This window comes from Micromys minutus (assembly GCF_963924665.1).
Source record: "Micromys minutus genome assembly, chromosome: 1".
NCBI classification, from domain to species: Eukaryota; Metazoa; Chordata; class Mammalia; order Rodentia; family Muridae; genus Micromys; species Micromys minutus.
The window spans coordinates 29934245-29952085 of NC_137969.1; the positions used below are offsets into that span (position 1 = coordinate 29934245).

Here is a 17841-nt window from a genome sequence, read left to right on the forward strand (position 1 = left end):
CAACTCGGGCAGCAGATCAGAGGAAGACTATCTCAAAAAACAAAACAAAACAAAAAGACAAAACACCAACAACAGAGAGATGGGGACAGAGGTACAGGCTACTCTGGGAGGCTGGCTTATTTCTTCCTGTGATAGTGGCACAGTCTCTCCATCAGGCTTCCATCATCTGTGGTGACGGCTGTTTCGAGGTCTGGAAATGGAGGCTGGGTACCACAGTGATTAGGCTGAGGCTGCCATCGGCATGTGGAGCTGATCTGGAGTCCTGGTGCTCAGAGCTGCCAGCTCTGCCTCGGCTGTGGTCAAGCAATGACAAGATGACGGAGATGCCAGGAGAAAGGCAGCCAGTGCCAGGCCTGGTTCCTGGGAGGGTGACGAGTTCCAGCACTCTACTTTCCCATGGGGTCCGACTCTTGGAGTACCCTGGAAAAATGACAGCCTAGGCCCCACCGCTGTTTCTACAACAATTGAGAATATTTATTTATTTTTCAAACAGTAAAAATAACATTTTTCTCTCTTTTGTAAAAGTACCATCACATTCCATTTTCTTAAATAACAAAAATCCTAAAAAATATATATTAAATTGTATACAGTGTGTCACACTTCATTTTATATTTTAAAATACATGATGTTTCTATTTTATTCTCAAAGTTGCATATTAAGAGCATATTTACAAATAAAGCCTTGTCCAAAGTCATATCCCTGCTGAAGGGTGAGACTGGGAACGGGAAGGTCTTGGTGCCACCAAGGTGGTGGGGATGGCAGCTCCCTGTGCTGGCTAGAAGGGATCCTTCCTGTATAAACCTTCGGACATTTCCCTCTGATGGGAGAGCGTCTCCTCCCACTTGTCCGCCCTGCCCCACTCAGCCTTGGCCACTGTGCTCAGCTTCAACTTGGCAAGACAGGAGCCTATGTGAGGCCCCAGGTTCTGTTGGCAGACCAGGGTGGGGTACAGCCGGCAGGTCTGACAAGTACCCCACTCTCAGCCAGAGCAGCTAGGTGGCCTGGAGGTAGAAGGGGACAGTAAACAAAGACACAAAGGGACCAATCAGAGGTTAAGAGTTCCCAGGGCGGTTCCCAAAGCAGACCTCAAACCCCAAATAGGAGATTCCAAATGCAGAGGAGCTGGGTAACCATGGAAGCTTGTGGAGTGAGGAGGTGGCCTGGGAGACCTGTGTGGCCCCTGCAGAGAGGCTGACAGAGTCTGGGAGGCCATCCACGTCTAAGTGCTTTTGAAGGTCAAGTGTGGCCTGTCCTTGGCAACAGCCTGTGCAGGCTCTGATAGTGTCCGGCCAGTGGCTGATGAGAGGCATCAGGTGGGGTCCTGCCTGGGGTGACAGGGAGGCATGGGATGGCACCTGGCCCAGGCACATCCCATGGGCTGGCCCAGAGGCCAGGACAGCTGTACCCGCCAGAGCTTTGATCTTTGAGAGCTTTTGGCTGAGGAGTCTGAAGCCAGAGCCGACATTTTGAGAAGTCCAGAGGTCTGGTCCTCTTGCTCACTTTAGGTGGCCTCAGCCTCAGCCTTGCTGATGCAGGAGAGGTCGCAGGCTTCTTTCCTACTGTCTCTGCTTTGTAAACAGTGACAGGAAGGGAAGAACACAGGGCACCTATGCCTCTAGCCAGTGTCTGAGGGTCAAGCAGAGTCTCCCTCAGGCTTACCCCACACTCCTGGGCTGGGTGTTCACCAGCACAAAGGCCCTCTGTGACTGCTGCCTACAGGTTTTAACAGACTGTGACTGTCATTTCTGGAGGTCTGGACTGGGTGATTTACAGCCCTTCCCACTGTCCCCTGTTGTTGTTGGAGGTGGGTTGGTTTTCCTTGGGTGTCCCCACCCCCCAAGAGAGGAAGTGGATCCTGCAGTGCTGGGCTGTGCCAGGCCAGCAGCAAGAGGAGCGTGGGCACATCCACGGCCCTTCCTGGGGACACCAATACAATACTGAGCTGCAGCTGCCACACTGGGGCTTGGCTTCCTGTGTCTGAGATATGAAGAGGCAGGTGAGTGGCCTAGAGGAAGCCTGGGGCCAGTGACCTGAGCTGAACAAATGTCCTGGCCAGTGAGCCCTCCCTGGGAAAAAACCCACATCCTCTGCGTGCTATGCACATGGTGCTCTGTGACTCAACACTTGTTCTCAGGGGTCCTGCAAATGCTATGGGCAGCCTGGAGTGGAACCTGCTCCTGTCAGTCTATTTCCAGTGGTCTTCACACCCAGGAACCTACAGCCTTTCCCAGATAAAAGTGAGACAATGGCTCCCAGTAGCTCTGTCCCCCTGCAGGCCTCCCGTAGGAGCTGGGCCAGCACCTCAGCCCACTGTGGAGACATTGTTCCTCCTCTGACTGCCTCTGCTCTGTCACCCGTAAGCTCTGGTCACTGCCTCGTCTGTACCTCTGCTGCCTCTCCTCGGGGATGATTCACAGATGGTCCTATGCGGTCCTGGGGGGGCAGCAGCTGGGGATGAGACACTTGAACCCTGTGAAGGGCCTCAATGTCAGCGGCTGAGAGACTCGGGGAAGGTGAGCACGGTGTCCAGGGCGCCCAGGAGAGCAGAGGCTCAGGGCTGGCAGGAGAGAATCCAAGGTCCACCTTCAGGGCACAGGCTGTTCCTCTCAGGCCTTCAGTCAGGGATGGCCTTTCCTCTCAGAACTGCAGCTGGGACTCTCAATCTTTCAGTCTCTCCTGGGAGATCTCCAATTCCCAAGCCTGGCCTTTCCCTGCCAACTTCCCTGTCTAAGGGACAAACGACAAAGCTCTCAGTACTTCTGATAGACGCCTCCCTCACACAGGAACACAGGAGCTCCACATGCTATGCCACTGTCTTCTACCCGCTTCTGGGCAGTGATGTGTGCGAGGCAAGCTCTCTACCACCGGCCTACAGTGCAGCCCAGCTCTACGCTGCAGTCTTTAAACTCCTGCTTCTGAAGTAGGATTTGGCTGAGGACAGAAAGACAGGCTGAATTCAGATTCCACAGGATTGGAAATGACTTGAGGGCCAGGCTAGTTAAGTCTAGAATACAACAAGTTCGCTGTCTGCTCCATGGACAAACAGATGAACCAGCCCTCAGGCTTGCCCCAGGTCAGTAGGTATCGAAGAGTCCTCTAGGAAGAAGGTATCTGATGTGGCCCTGTTCTCAGTCCCCTCAGACTAGAAGACACATTTTAGTCGGCACCAGAGAAAGTCTCTGGGTCTCTGGGGTGCTAAAGCTCGTGAGACCACACTCAGTAGGAAACCAGGCCAGCCCTTAAGAAAACCTGAGAATTCTTTTAGTCTGGCTCTGATCAAATTGTAAAGACCAGGGAAACTGATCTGTATGTGGACAAAATAGAGAAGAAGCAGGAAAACTCATCATACACTACACCTACCCACCACCCAAGTCTAGAATCAGGCCTAGCTGTGTGTTCTGTCGGCCCAGCCCTGGTCTTAACATCCCCAGTGGAGACAGAGTTGCAGGGCAGCCAGACATGTGAAGGCGGTGGAGGGTTCCAGGCTGAGCTGCCTCTCTAACAGGTTACCCCTTCCAGTTTGTAGAAGGGTGCCCCCAAAAGAGATGGAGAGGCAGGGAAGTTCTCAGAGGAAAACTCAGGGGGAGGGGTCCCAGCAAGCTCGAGCTTGGAGTGGAGCCTCCCATCCAGGTGTGGCTGGACTTCAGTCACTCACGAGGGGATTACGGTCATCTTGTTGACTCTGACCCTTGAGCTTCTTCTTAAAGATGGAGATTGTAGTGGAAGGTTCATAGAAAATGGTCCAGATTTCCCCAGAAGCCCCAGGCTGACGACAATCCCTAAGGTCTCCTGAAGCAGGAACTCGATGAGATCTGTTGAACAAAAACAGTTTTTCTAGTAGATCTGAACAAAACACCCAAGTAGCCACCTAACAAGGCTCCTCCTGCGATACTGCCTATGAGGTTAGGCCTTGGAGAGTTAAGGACAGAGACTGAGTGTGGTGACGCACACATGTACTCTTGGAGCTCAGGAGGGGAGGCAGATCTGAGTTTGAGACCAGCCTGGTCTACACAGTGAGTTCTAGGACAACCAGGGCTATGTAGTAAGACCCAGTCTCACAAAACAAACAAGGAAGCAAGCAAGCAAACAATCAAACAGCTAAGGATGAAATATATATATATATAAATTAAAATATATATTTATATATATTTTAAGGGGCTCGTGGGCCACAGCCTCACCCAGGGGAGCTAATCGATGTTAAGGGCTGTTGGAGGAGAGGAAGCCTTTGTCTTTAAGGGTGTAGCCAGTGGTGAGTTGCTCATGCCCCCGTGACTGTAACAATGCTCCCGTCTGCCTGTGAGCAGGGAGGCTGCAGGCAGGAGCTACTGTGCCTAGCAGAGATAAATTGCCTATACTGGTCTGTCATAACCCTCCTGCTTTAGCTTTCTAAGTAGCTAGGATTACAGGCATATGCCACTGAGCATGGCTTAAATATATGTTCAAAAATAATGTGTATTTACTGGTAAACTGGGGATAAGGGCCAGGCGATGTGAAATGCTGGCCTGTGGGTATAACATGGCGTTGGCACTCAGGAATTCACGGCAGCTACAGCTGCCCACATAGGGTCTGTATAAGACTGAATTATTCCAAACATGTAGTCACAGGTGGGGGAGGGACTCGTGGGCCGCGGCCTCACCCAGGGGAGCTAATGGCAGTCAAGGGCTGTTGCACGAGAGAAAGCCATTGTCTTCAGGGGTGTAACCAGTGGTGAGTTGCTCATGTCCCAGTGAACAGCTCCACACCCATGCCCATGTGGGCAGCCTGGCTAAGTGCAGTGGGCCACAGAGTAAAACAAAAACAAGATAGAAAGAAATGGGAGTGTCACGGGGGCCTGGTGAGGGTGATAGTTAACAGGAGGGGAGAAGAGAGGCATGGGGTGATTGTGACCAGAATACACTGTGTATACGTATGAACTGTGAAAAATAAGTTGATAAAATTCCTAAGCACTAATTGAAATGTTGAAATTATCTTTGTAAGACTTCCATCAATTCTAGAGGCATTAAGAAAAACACATGGGCCAGGTGGTTGGTGGCACACACCTCTAATCCCAGCACTCTGCCATCAGTTCTGGGCCAGCCCTGGTCTACACAGAGAAACCCCCGAACAGAAAAACCAACCAAACAGGAGAGAGAGGGAGAGAGAGAGAGAGAGAGAGAGAGAGAGAGAGAGAGAGAGAGAGAGAGAGAGAGAGAGAGAGAGGGAGAGGAAGGGATGGAAGGAAGATGAATTTGTGGTACTGTCTTAAGAAGTCAGACTCTTAAACACACTCCTTTGTAAGGGATCAGACAAACCCCGGAACAGATAATGCTGTTTCCTAAGTCAGGATGGTTTCAACCCTTCCTGAAACGGAGTCTACTGGACACTGCATCCTTCAGCCTCAGTGTGATTGGTCCTGTCACCTGTCTCTCTTGGAAGGAGCGCAGTGTTTGCTGCCTTGTGCTGCCCAGGACTTAGCCTCTGGAATCCTGTTCTGATGTTAAGCTGTCCTCAGACAGATAAAGAAATGACAGAGGAAAGACGCTGAGCTCCCATCTGTACCGGTACTCACTTAAATGTGACATGCAGAAGAATCTTTGCCACAACAGCTGTGACTGTGAGGATGAGGAGGGTGGCCAGGCCGTACACGGTCCATCCTGCAAGTGCAAGTCAGAGTTAACCAGACTTGTCTTCACTTTTCAAAGGAGACTGGCAGCTGGGCGGGGCAGAGCTGGCTCTGGGAGATCCTGCAGGAGGGAGACACCAGCAAACCTGGCAGCAGGAGCAACCAGGAGCTAGGCTCCGGTAAAAACTTGGATACTAGACTGGAGTCCAAGGGGGTTCAGTAAGACTGTCTAACACTGGAACTCAGCAGTGAGTGACTCAGAAGTCGTTGGGTCCCAGTTTTCTCATCTGAGCAACGAGAAGCGAGACCTGTGAAATCCTACTGGAATCCACAGCGGGGCTAGAGAGGTCTCTCCCCCCTGCTGTGTGGTAAGATCTACAGAGGCGAGGGAGCTGTATAGACTTCTAGACCAAATTACAGATGGAGTCCTCCCCAGTCAGTCCTCCTCAGCACACCAGTTCATTCAGGGACATGTCCTCAGCAGAAAACCAGGGAGGATATCTGCCGCCAACTACACTAGCTTAACTAGAGAAGGTCATGGCCCACGTCTCTCCCCTGCAGGGCTTCTCTTCTGCTTTCCCTCCTCTCACTGGTAACCCGTAGGGAACACACACAGTATTGTCTGAGCATCTGTGTACACTTCATTCTGCAGAAAAGGAGCAATGCTTGGCCTTGTGCTGCCCACAACTTGTGTTTCCAGATGAGAGAAGGGCAGGGTTTGTCTGGTTCAGTGATGCCCACTGTTTAGTACAGTGCATGGCACCTCAGAAGGAATTCTGTATCCTTTGGGTTCACTTTCCCCCTCCCCGTTGGTGCATGTTTTACCACTGAGCCAACCTCCAGCCCTGTATACACCTTCTGAGTCAACATATCCGAGCTTTACCTTGGGGCTCTAGAAAGATGCTCTTATGAGATTTTTTTTTTTTAAATGACGAAGAGACCATCTTAGCTGCTAATCATGGTTACCAAAGGCCTACAGAAGCCATCTTTGGACAGGAGCTATGCTGCATTTCTCTCAAAGGTGCTGCAGCTACAAGTTGCAGGGCCAATATCCCTATATCTGCAGGAGAAGCACCCCCAAGCACCTTTGTTTCTGTAAGCGTTTAAAGAACTACCTTCCACTCTGTGGCTGCTGGCCCCAACAGATGGTGCCCAGGAATGGCTACCTGGGCTGGTCTGCGGCGAGTGGCTGGGGCTGGAGGTGATGACATAGAGGACTTTGGAGGAGTGGGCAGCGCTGACGTTGAGGTTGGCTTGTTCAGTGATCACCTCTGTCACGGTCTGGTTGATAGTAGGCCTCTCCTGTGGCGGTTCTTCCTTGGTAGCTAGAAGATCAAAAGGATTAACCAGACAAAGCTGACGACTAGGGCAGAAAGGAGGGCAGTCTTCTGCATGGGATGAGGCCTTTTCTATTTTTCTTTCTCTGTGTGTGAAAGGATGTTTTGCATGTGTGTAGGTGTACACGAATGTGGGGTGCAAGTACATGTGGAGGCACAAGGGTAACGCTGGGCTTATCCATTGATACTCAGTGGGGCAGAGTCTAAAGAAGGCAGAACTCCCCAGTACAGTAGGTTCTAGGGATTCCATCTCCACTGTCCAAGGCTGGAATCGAATGTGAGCCATCACACCCACTCAGATTGTTATATACATTCCAGAGCTCTGCACTCTACTACTCACGCCTGCTCAGCAAGCACCTAACCACTGAACTCAGCACTTCCCTCTTTCTGAGGCATGGTCTTATATAGCCCAGGCTGGCCTCCAGCTATATAGTTGAGGATAACCCTGAATTGTTAATCTTCCGCTTCTACTGTCCATGAGCTGGTCTTACAGGGTTGTGGCATTCCTCCTGGTTGAGGAGGGTACGGGCTGGCCTGCAGGGCGGAAGGGAGAGACCAACCGCTGAGCCTAGGGTTGAGACGATCTCTTCGGATACTGAGCCCACTTTCTTGTCTCCCTGGCTTTGTGCTTGCAGTACCTCCTTGTTATGGCAAACCTGACTCCTCCTGCTCTAGTCTGTCCCACTCCCTGTAGCCCACTACCAAACTTTTTTAAGTTGTGTGGTCCAATACCTGTGCTTCTCAGAGGCTAGCAGAGGCTCCTGTCAGAGAGGCAGAGTGTGTGTTTCTGAGGCTGCAGGACAGGGCTGCCTGGGCTGCTTAGGGGCAGTAGGACAGATGGCCCCCTGGGAGCCTTCCAGTTCTGTCCCTCATCTCCTTTTCCTCTATCCATGCGGCCTGTCCACACAATTGCCACCAACAACCAAATGAGCCTGAGAAGACGGCTCAGCGCCTGCTCTTTCAGAAGGCCTGAGTTTGGTTCCCAACATCCACGCCATGTAAGGCTGTTCACTTCTGCCTGTCTATACCTCGGACTCCCAGGAATTTGATGCCCTCTTCTAGCCCCTGAAGCAGCCCCACTCATGTGGTATATGGTATACACTCACAGTCATGAATAAAATCTAAAATAAATAAACAAAATGATTAAAACAGTGAAATTGAAATATAAACCAATTGTGCACTGAAAGGTGGGTGTTGTGCACTGGAAGGTGGGTGTTGTGCACTGGAAGGTGGGTGTTGTGCACTGGAAGGTAGGTGTTGTGCACTGGAAGGTGGGTGTTGTGCACTGGAACGTAGGGTGTTGTGTACTGGAAGGTGGGTGTTGTGTACTGGAAGGTGGGTGTTGTGCACTGGAAGGTGGGGTGTTGTGCACTAGAAGGTGGGTGTTGTGCACTGGAAGGTAGGTGTTGTGCACTGGAAGGTGGGGTGTTGTGCACTAGAAGGTGGGTGTTGTGCACTGGAAGGTGGGGTGTTGTGCACTGGAAGGTGGGTGTTGTGTGATGGTAAGAGGGATGAATTAATGTTGAAATCATCTGGAGCTGAGTCAGGAGGATCAAGCCTTCCCCCAAAGATCCACTTTAAACTTGAAAACGTTGGGAAGGAGGAGAAGGCAGAGGCAGCTCTGTCCTCAGAGACAAAGATATCTTACCTTGGTACAAGACAGCAAATCCCTGGGCCTGGTTGATACGATCAGAGAAGAAATACAAAATGACGAAATCCAGAGAGACATTAAAGGACAAGGGTGGGCGGTTCCTTCCATTGAATCGGACTAGGACACGGTGGGTGTAGCCATCCAGCAGCTCCACCATGTCTGCAGAATCCCGGATATCAAACAGGGTGAAGTTGAAATGAATGCGAGAGGCCCCCGGAACCCGGATGGTCCAGTAGCAGACCCGCCCGGTGGCGTAGGTGTCAGGGAAGTCAGGGGAGTAGACCACGGCTGCCATGGCTGAGTAATTCCCACCGCAGGCACCCACAAGAGCTGCAGAAGAGAAGACAGTGGGCCTGAGTCTCAGCCTCAGCCTCGGGCTCCTCTCTTAATGCGGACACAAACACTTAGGAAATGTGATCCTACTAGGGACGTTGTTTCCAGCTACAAACCAGGCCATCCTGGGTTTAGGATCAAATCACAGAATGAATCACTTAAACCCTGAACAAATGACTGTGCAGACTATTTGGTTTCCCCAGGAGACCTTAGACTAGTGCTTGGAGAACAGTGCAGCCCAGGCTGGGGTCTGGCTGGAGTCAGACAGTCTGCATTCAGGAGCAGCAGGGCCGTGTGATCCTAGGGGCTGCACCTCATTCCCAGGCCCTCTCGCTTGTTTTCCAGTTTAGGGCCACCACCTGCTGCTGTATCCCATGACACTGAGAGGACATCTGAGATAAAGTACATGAAAACACTGGGACTTCTCAGCCGACAAGAGGCTTTTGAGGAGGTGACGTCATAAAGGAAAGAGCCCCTTAGAAGTGCAGTGTTCACATGAGAAGTCCACAAGGAGCTCTGGGCTGGAAGACCTGCTCTATATGGGATGCTCCTAGCATGGGTTGGGTCCAAAGCACCCAAGCGGAAGGAGCGGAGTACCAGACTCATGGTGCTGTGCCATCCACACTCTGCATCGGCCATGCTTTTTCAGGACTCATGTCTTTGATTGGCAAGCTTTTAGAAAGGTGACACTCACCTGTCTCTGCCTTCCTGGTGCTGTGATGACAAGCAGGCATCCCTCTACCCACTAAACCATCTCCTCACCAACCTGACTAAGGAAGGCCCAGAAGGCCATCAACAAGCAGCAGTGTCTAGGTTCCCTCAGGGAAGCCCATGTGTGAAGCTATGAGAGTGAAGTTTAAGTGTCAGTGGAGACCTTGAGACATGCGAGGATCATGGGATGTCTGCTGAGAAAAGTTGCAGGCAAAGACCGAGCGAGAGGATGTGTGTTACTGGCAGAGGGTGGTGTGTGCAGGACTGTCTAAGCCTGTCAGTCAGCGCCAGGAATGGTTTCTGAATGGGGTCAACAGGCACCTGCCTGGCTTTGAACCGGCTTTGTCCAGTCTTTCCTTACTGCCCTCCTGCTCCTGCTTTGGAGAGGAGAATGCCAACTGCTGCCATGGAACACGGGGTGTGTAACTCCCTTCGGTGTTACAGTTTGTTGCAGTTCAAGGTCTGTCTACATTTCAGAAGAGGCTGTTCTGGAGGACTTGAGTTCAATTTTCAGCAACCACATAACTTCTCATTACTATCTGCAACTCAAGCTCCAGGGGATCTGGCCTCAGAGGAGACCAGCAAGCATGTGGTGCATAGATAAACCTGCAGCCAAAGCACCCATACATAAAATTTAAATAAAATAATAAAGTCATTGTTTTAAAACAAACACTATGGTACTTCTGTCTTACGGTTTCCTTTGCTGTGGTAAAACACCATGAAAAAAAGCACATTGGGGAGAAAAGGATTTATTTGGTTTATACTTCCATATTGCTGATCATTACTGAAGGAAACCAAGACAGGAACTTAGGGTAGGAACCTGCGGGCAGGAATTGATGCAGAGGCCATGGATGGATGCTGCTTACTGGCTTGCTTCCTCTGCCTTGTTCGGCCTGTTTTCTTATAGAACCCAGATAGAACCCAGGTCTACCAGCCCAGGGATGGCACCACCCACAATGGGCTGGGCCCTCCCCAGTTGAGCCCTAATTGAGAAAATGCCTTACAGCTGGATCTCATGGATACATTTCCCCAACTGAAGCTCCTTCCTCTCTGATGACTCTAGCTTGTGTTAAGTTGACACACAAATCCAGCCAGTACAAGTTCTAAGTTGGACTAAGTCTATTTGTACTATGAGATGTACATAGTTCAGTAGCTGGCTCTGGCACTCCTTGTGGTCCTATCACAAACAAAGCCACTCCATCACTCCCTCCTCGCTATAATGCCCTGAAACACCTCAGATCCTATGGGTCAGAGATGCCTTTCCTGCCTTAAGTTGCTTCTTTTCTATTTTAGTCACAGTTTCTGAAGCCTTGGGAGGGAGCAAAGCCTGTTGACATCTTGATTTGGGGCTTCTATTCTCTGTGAGAGGGTAAGTTCCTATTGATTCAAGCACTGTAATTTGTGATACACATGGCAGCTCTAGGAAACAAGGTATTACTCAGAATGGAGCTTCCCATCTGTTGAGATGTCAAGAGTGCAGGCCTGTTCCCTCAGCCATCAGAATCCTGCAGATGCGCCAACATCCTCAGTAAGTTTGAGGTCTCTCTTCTTCCTTTTACCCGAGACTTCCCTTTGTAGAATGTTAACTCTACATGGGGTCGTGACTCTTGTGAGGTCTCACCACTACTGTGTGAGTTATGGCAAGGGATAAAGAGTCACAGTGTGTGAGAGTCAAGGCTCAGAACCCACACCAATCAGCATAGCCCTACCTCTTGCTGGCACCTCACACATGGTGGCTGGTCAGAGCAAACTCAATGACAGGATTGGAAAATGACTTAAAGTATTTGCAAGGTTATTGTCTCAGATGCTCCTTGGTGAGGTACAAAGCCCCAGTGTCACACAAATGAGGCCATGTCAACACAAGAGCACACGAGAACAGACATGGCACGGACACCAGTGTATGTTCTGAGCTGAAAGCCTTATCTTTTACTTATCAAAGTAGCCCTAAGGTCACCTGTGGGAGCACTGAGGGAGCAGCGTTAAAGTCACAGGACTGCATTCAAAGGAGGGATGCATTCCCGAGGTGTCTGCCTAGAAGGCTGGAAGTGGGTGTGGTTAGTAGCCATGACCCATTTCGATGTGCGGCCAAGGCTGTGGCAGATCCTTACTTATTTATCATGAGCTTGCCAGTCTATAGAGATTATCTTTGTAGAAGGTGTCACATGTAGTCGTCTATGGAACCCATCTTTACGGATGATGTCACATGTATTTTACAAAGAATTTCAGGGTAGCCACATTTTATGCCTTATTGTGCACATGGGATTGAGCTAATTACCACCAAGAAAATTTTCATCAAATTGGCTGTGCTTAAATAAGCCTAAAATAAATTAGTTGGTGTCAGCCTCCTGAAGCTTGAACAAAACCAGCTACTAAGTCGTGTGAACTGAACTACCTTCTTGTCTCCCAAGGGTCAACACTCTGCTGGCCATGGTGGAGTATGTCCAGCAGAGACACCTGCAAGCCAAGATTCTCAGAGCACTACATACGAGCATAGACTGTTAGACACTCTTGTCCCTTCTACAGGGACAGCCTGACTTCAGCCCCGGGAGCTGAGTCATGACTGCACATGCTTCCTGAGTACTGTCGAATGGATAATTCAGTGGGTGGGTGGGCTTGCTGTCCCTGGTCATGCCTTTGGCACCAAACATACTCACTGTCAAAGAGGATAATCCTGCCGTCCCCACCGCAGGGCTGTGTGTGGTCCCCAAAGCAGACACTGTTGCACTCGGTGCTGGCTGCCTCCCCGTGCGTCCAGTAGTCAGGATTGTCCCCACAGAAGCATGCGTAGCCCGATTCCATGCCAGCAAACTGCCACAGCAGAAAAGGCGCGTGAGGACTTCTAAGTTGGATTATGTGCATTTTGCGGTACGAGATGGCTATGAACTTGGGGAAGCTGGCAGCCCCCTTACCCTGGAGAAATTAGCCTCAGTTTCCCTGTCCACCCTTTCCCTGTGACCTCCTTAGCTTCACTCATGTTCCCTGCCTGTGAGGACTCGTTTCTAATGTCCTCACTTCTACTGTATTTCAGTCTTTAACGTGAAGCACTGGCGAAAAGCAGCTAAATACTTTATTGACTATTTACTATATGCCAGGTAAAATTTTATTTAAAATTTTTAATTAATTTTTATATAAATAGGTGTTTTGCCTACAATGCATGTCTATGCCTGGGGCCCTCAGAGGCCAGAAGGGGATTTCTGATCTTGTGAAACGGGAGTTACACATGGCTGTGAGCCCCCATGTGGTTGCTGGGTATCAATCCTGGGATCTCTGGAAGAGCAGCAAGTGCTCCTAACCACTGAGATATCTCTCCAATCCCCTCATTAAAAAAAGTCATCCTTTATTTTTATGTGTGTGGGTGTTCTCCTGCATGTATGTCTGTACTGCATGTGTGCAGTGCCCGTAGAGCCTACAAGAGGACATTGGCTCCCCTGAGACTGGAGTTCCAGACAGTTCTGAGCTGTCCTGTGGAGGCTGGGAATCAAACTCAGCTCCTCTAGAGCTTTAGTTACTTCTGCAATCTCCAAGATTGTGTCTGTGTGTCCACGTCCATCCACCTGTTATCCATGTTGGGTGTGTGTGTCTGTGGACACATGAGTACTTGTGCCCACAGAGGCTAGAAGACAGTGTCAGATGCCCTACCTAGTACCTGACTGACTGAGCTGCTGAGCCATCTCTCAGGCCCCAAGACGTGCACTACAGTTAAATGTCTCAGCAAACGCATTGTCACTCCATTGTTAGCGTTACTGTACTAACTGAGCACACAGTCCTGCAGGAGCCAATCCCCAGATACAGAAGAGATGCGCCACACCGGACCCTTCATGCTCTTGCTTTGCAGCCCCTCCCACAGTCCCTGGCAACTACTGCCCACGTTTTTCTACTAGTATCCTTTTGTTATTTTGAGAATGTAAAGTAGCTTTAAAAAGCAGAGCCGCCCTCAGCACGGCTGTAACTTCATACACACTAAGCACATACTAACAGTTCACCCCTTAGCTTACTGAACACAGTCCCATGTACTATGCATAGGGCACCGTTTATTCCAGGTTTTCATTATGAGGACTAGAACTTCCATAATCATTTCCATACAGATTCTTGTAAGTTTTCATTTGTCTGAAGTAATAATTAGGGATGAGATTATTGGGCTTAACTTTTTTAAAAGAACCACCAGCCTTTCCCAGGAGGACTGAGTCAGGCCGTGTCACCAACGATGTGTCCCAGCTTCCATGGCCCCAGACCCTCGTTAGCACTTGCTGTTGTTGGAATATGTGACTTTAGCCACACTGATAGTTTTTATCTCATGGTGGCTTTAATTTGCTCTAGTTTAGTGGCTGACGATGTATGTCATTTTATTTGCTCATTTGCCTTGCTGTGTCCTCTTTGGTGATGAACTGTTTGTTCCTTTTGCCTATTCTGAACCTGCTTTGCCTGAAATTTTACTATTGTGAGCTTTAGCTTTTTGCTCATCTTGGATCAAATCAACCCTGGCTGTAGGCAGCATCCCTTGGGCTGAGGCCCAAATTTAACAAAAGAAGAAAATGGGCAGAGCACCTGCCCCTCGTGACTGTTTCCTGACTGTCCTGCACTGTGACAGTTGCCTCAGGCTCCTAATGCCACATCTCAAAGCATGAGCTAAAATAAACCTTCCTCCTTAAGCTCCCATGGTCGCAGCTCTGAAGAAAGGAACCAATGCAGCCTCCAACACTATTCCGCATGTGGTCAGCTCACTGCCTCATTACCATGTGCTGAAGACTACTCTTTCCTAATCTAACGATCTTGGTAATTTTGCTAAAAACAAAAACAAAAAACCAACTGACAATTTATAGACTTAAATTGTGAAGTGTGCTGTTCTGAATGTCTATTTTTATGACACTCTACAGTAACTTGTTTCTTTTGTTTAGTTTACAGTCAATCTTTGCTTAAGCTATGATGCTAAACAAGACTCATTCTTCTTCATTAAGAGTTACAGTATGTCTTTAGGAGTACTCAGTGACCACTGTTCACTGATGATGAACAGCCTTCAGACTGTCACAAAAATCAACTCTGTGCATCTGTGTAGGTCTGTTTCTAGGTGGTTCTACTGATACACAGATTTCAGAAAACCTTTTCCATAAGGGCCAGAAATAAATATTCTGCACTCTGTGGGCTGCACAGTCTTTTTCTACCCAGCTTCCTGGCCACACAATATGTAAATGAACAGGCGTGGCTCTGTTACTAAAACTGTATTTACCTTATGATGGTTTACAGACGCTAGCAACAGGGAGTGGTACTATTAGGAGGTGTGACCTTGTTGGAGTAGGTGTGTCACTGTGGGCGTGGGCTTTAATACTCAAGTCCTAGCTGCCTGGGAGTGAGCATTCTGGTAGCAGCCTTCAGATAGAGATGTAGAACTCTCAGCTCCTCCTGCACCATGCCTGCCTGGATGCTGCCATGCTCCCATCTTGATGATAATGGACCGAACCTCTGAGCCTGTAAGCCAGCTCCAGTTAAATGTTGTCCTTGGCCATGGTGTCTGTTCACAGCAGTAAAACCCTAGGACATACCTGAACAAGAAGTTAATAGACATGTGGCTGGATTTGTCTGTGGGCAATTTCTGACTGACTCATGATTTGCTCTCGTGGTGACAGTGGCTTTATGTAACAGGCAGGTGAGGAAGTTCCACATAACTGTTCTTTACTGAGATTGCTTTGGTCTGTCTTTGCATATACATGTCAGGGTCAGCCATTTTTCTTTTGCATTGCTAGGCCACTGACGCTGCCCTGGTCTTGCTTGTCCTGGGCAAGTGTTTTGCTACTGAGTGTCATCTCCAGCACTGTAGCGTGGCGTTTCTTTTTAAAGCTCTACTTTCTCCTTTAGTTTATAGACTGACCGAAGGGACTCCATCTTGGTAGTATTTGTGTTGCTTGGTTGCTAGCAGGTAGGTCTGCCTTGTCTCTTATTAGGTCCTCATAGCTTTAGTTAATTCCTCTTCCCCATTTGTGCTCCCAGTGCTGTTGGGCTCTAGGGCTGTCTTGGGCTGTGCCCTGCAGCTAGGTGATGCTCTGGGCCTATCTACACTCATGTAAGATGCTAAGATTTTCTTTTCTATTTTCTTTTTGAACGAAGGGGTTTACAGAAATACACTGCATGAGAGTATCAACTGAGCTCCCAGACACACTAGTGAGATGTAAAATATTGTAATTATCTGTTTAGACACATACATTATTAATTACTCACTGCTAGCATATGGAAACACAGCTTGTTGTATGTGACCTCATAGCCTACAATCTTGTTAAATTTATTTGCTGATTCTAACCCCTTTTTCATAGGTTCCTTCGAATCTTCTATAAAAATAAAATAAAAATTTAATTCTTGCTTTCCAATCTATTTACCCTATTTCTCTTTTAAAAAACTATTTCTTTAGCAAGACCCTCCAGGCCAATGAGGTGAGAGGGGGATTACCGTCTGCTCATGGTATTAGTTAGGGCCTCACAACTGAGGAGGGCATTAGCTGTAGGTAGCTTTAGAACAGATCCTTTAATGACAGCCAGGCTCTACAGTGCATGCCGCCAACCCCAACACTTGGGCAGGGAAGGCAGGAAAACCCAGAGTTAGAGGTAGAGGTCAGCCTGGACAGAGTAAGAGACCCTGTACACACACACACACACACACACACACACACACACACACACACACACTTTGTTGTATTTTGAAACATGGTCTCATTATGTAGCTGTGGTAGGCCTATAAATCACTAGATAATCAGGGTGACCCGGCCTGAAATTCAGAGATCCACCTGCTTGTGCCTCCCAAGTGCGGTATTAAAGATGTGCACCACCACACCCAGTCATTGTGGTGATTCTTTAGTCTAGGTACACGTTTAGGGAAACAGTAAGTGCTGTTCTGAGCCATCTGCAGACCCTGATATTTATTTTGTGAGTCAATCATACTGTGAGAGCTACTATATGTTAACAACTCCACTGTTCTTCTACACCTACGAGTTTCCATTCACTCATCAGAAATGTTCATCTCACCTGTTTACCATTGTGAGGGGGAGTCAATACAATGCATTTATCACTATCATTATCTGAAGCTTAAAGCATGCCAGATTTAGGCCATGGGACTCCTTTCAAGGTGGCTTCACCCATTTGATGAGTCTGTACTGTTTCTGTCCGACACAAGATGTCATGAATACATCTTGTGTTTTGAACACCTGAGGTCTGAGTGCTGGCTATTCTTCTCATTATCAGTGTAGCAGGGACAGTGATGAATGTGCATGGCCACTGCAGAATTATATAACATCTTTATCTCCCTGTCTATAATCAGAGCCAGGAGCTCACACTCCCTCCAACACTACCTCTGGACTTCACCTCAGTTTCCCCGGCTTCCACACTAGTACTTCCCTTTTTCTGCAACCAGAATGTGCCGGCTCTGAAACATCCATTGTATGTGCAAACTCCGCACAGGTGAACAACCACCCGCTCATGGGGCCCAACTGCCTTGCTTATTCGGCTGCTTCACATGAGCAGAGTTCCCTTCTTTCGTGGGCGTAATTAATGGCGCTTAGACTGGATTGGTTAAGGAAAGAGGGAAAACAAAAGGAGAGAGGGAGGGATCTTTTTCTGTCTAATTTAATACAAAATAGCACTACTGAACCTTAGCGACTGGGAAATATGTTTCAGATAAAGAAAGGAAGAGGAAGAAAAGAACACGTAGGAAAGAGGTACGGCTTGGCAGTTTGCCACGGAAGGGAACCACTGCCTTGGTTTGACTCTAAGGTGTCATTAACATCCCTGCTCATAACAGGCAAGGGCTAAGCAGAGGCTACCAGGGACCTCTCTGCCCATCTTTACACAGAATGCTGCTGCGTTCCGACTCCCCTGCCTACTCTTCCCATGTGACTTGACTGTGGGCTGCTCTAATTTATGATTATCTTTTCTATAGCTGTACGCCACAGAGCCGGTACCTTGAATCTCTGGCTCCGGCAGAAGCTGATGCAGGTCTGTATGGTGAGCCTGTTGGATGTTTTGCTGGTGCCCGTGAGAGGAGGTGGGTTTCCATGATCCTTGTAGCAGCCAAGGTTTCCAGGCACTAGAGACAAACAAAACAAAAGAATTTCACAACATCTGGCTGGGAAACACTAAGAAGGAAAGGCAGTTTGTGCCAGGTGTGATCTTCCCAGTGTTTACATCTGAGGTACAACTCGGGCAAAGGACAGGAAGCTCTAAAACGGA

General features: G+C 48.9%; 1 protein-coding gene across 2 annotated transcripts in view; it reads right to left on the reverse strand.

Annotated features, from left to right (window-relative positions):
• Positions 1–514: 514 nt before the first annotated feature.
• The window catches only part of KREMEN1 (kringle containing transmembrane protein 1), a 60058-nt gene continuing 42731 nt past the window's right edge, over positions 515–17841 (reverse strand). Inside the window, exons 4-9 of one of the 2 annotated variants that reach the window (XM_080920864.1) lie at positions 17574–17698; positions 12289–12442; positions 8588–8920; positions 6769–6927; positions 5549–5633; positions 515–3812 (exon numbers count right to left, since the gene is read on the reverse strand). In XM_080920864.1, the coding sequence (XP_080776990.1) occupies positions 3644–3812; positions 5549–5633; positions 6769–6927; positions 8588–8920; positions 12289–12442; positions 17574–17698 (1025 nt within the window). In that variant the 3' untranslated portion in view covers positions 515–3643. Of the gene's footprint in view, positions 3813–5548; positions 5634–6717; positions 6928–8587; positions 8921–12288; positions 12443–17573; positions 17699–17841 lie in introns of both variants that reach the window. The other variant, XM_080920863.1, reaches the window with a different exon arrangement.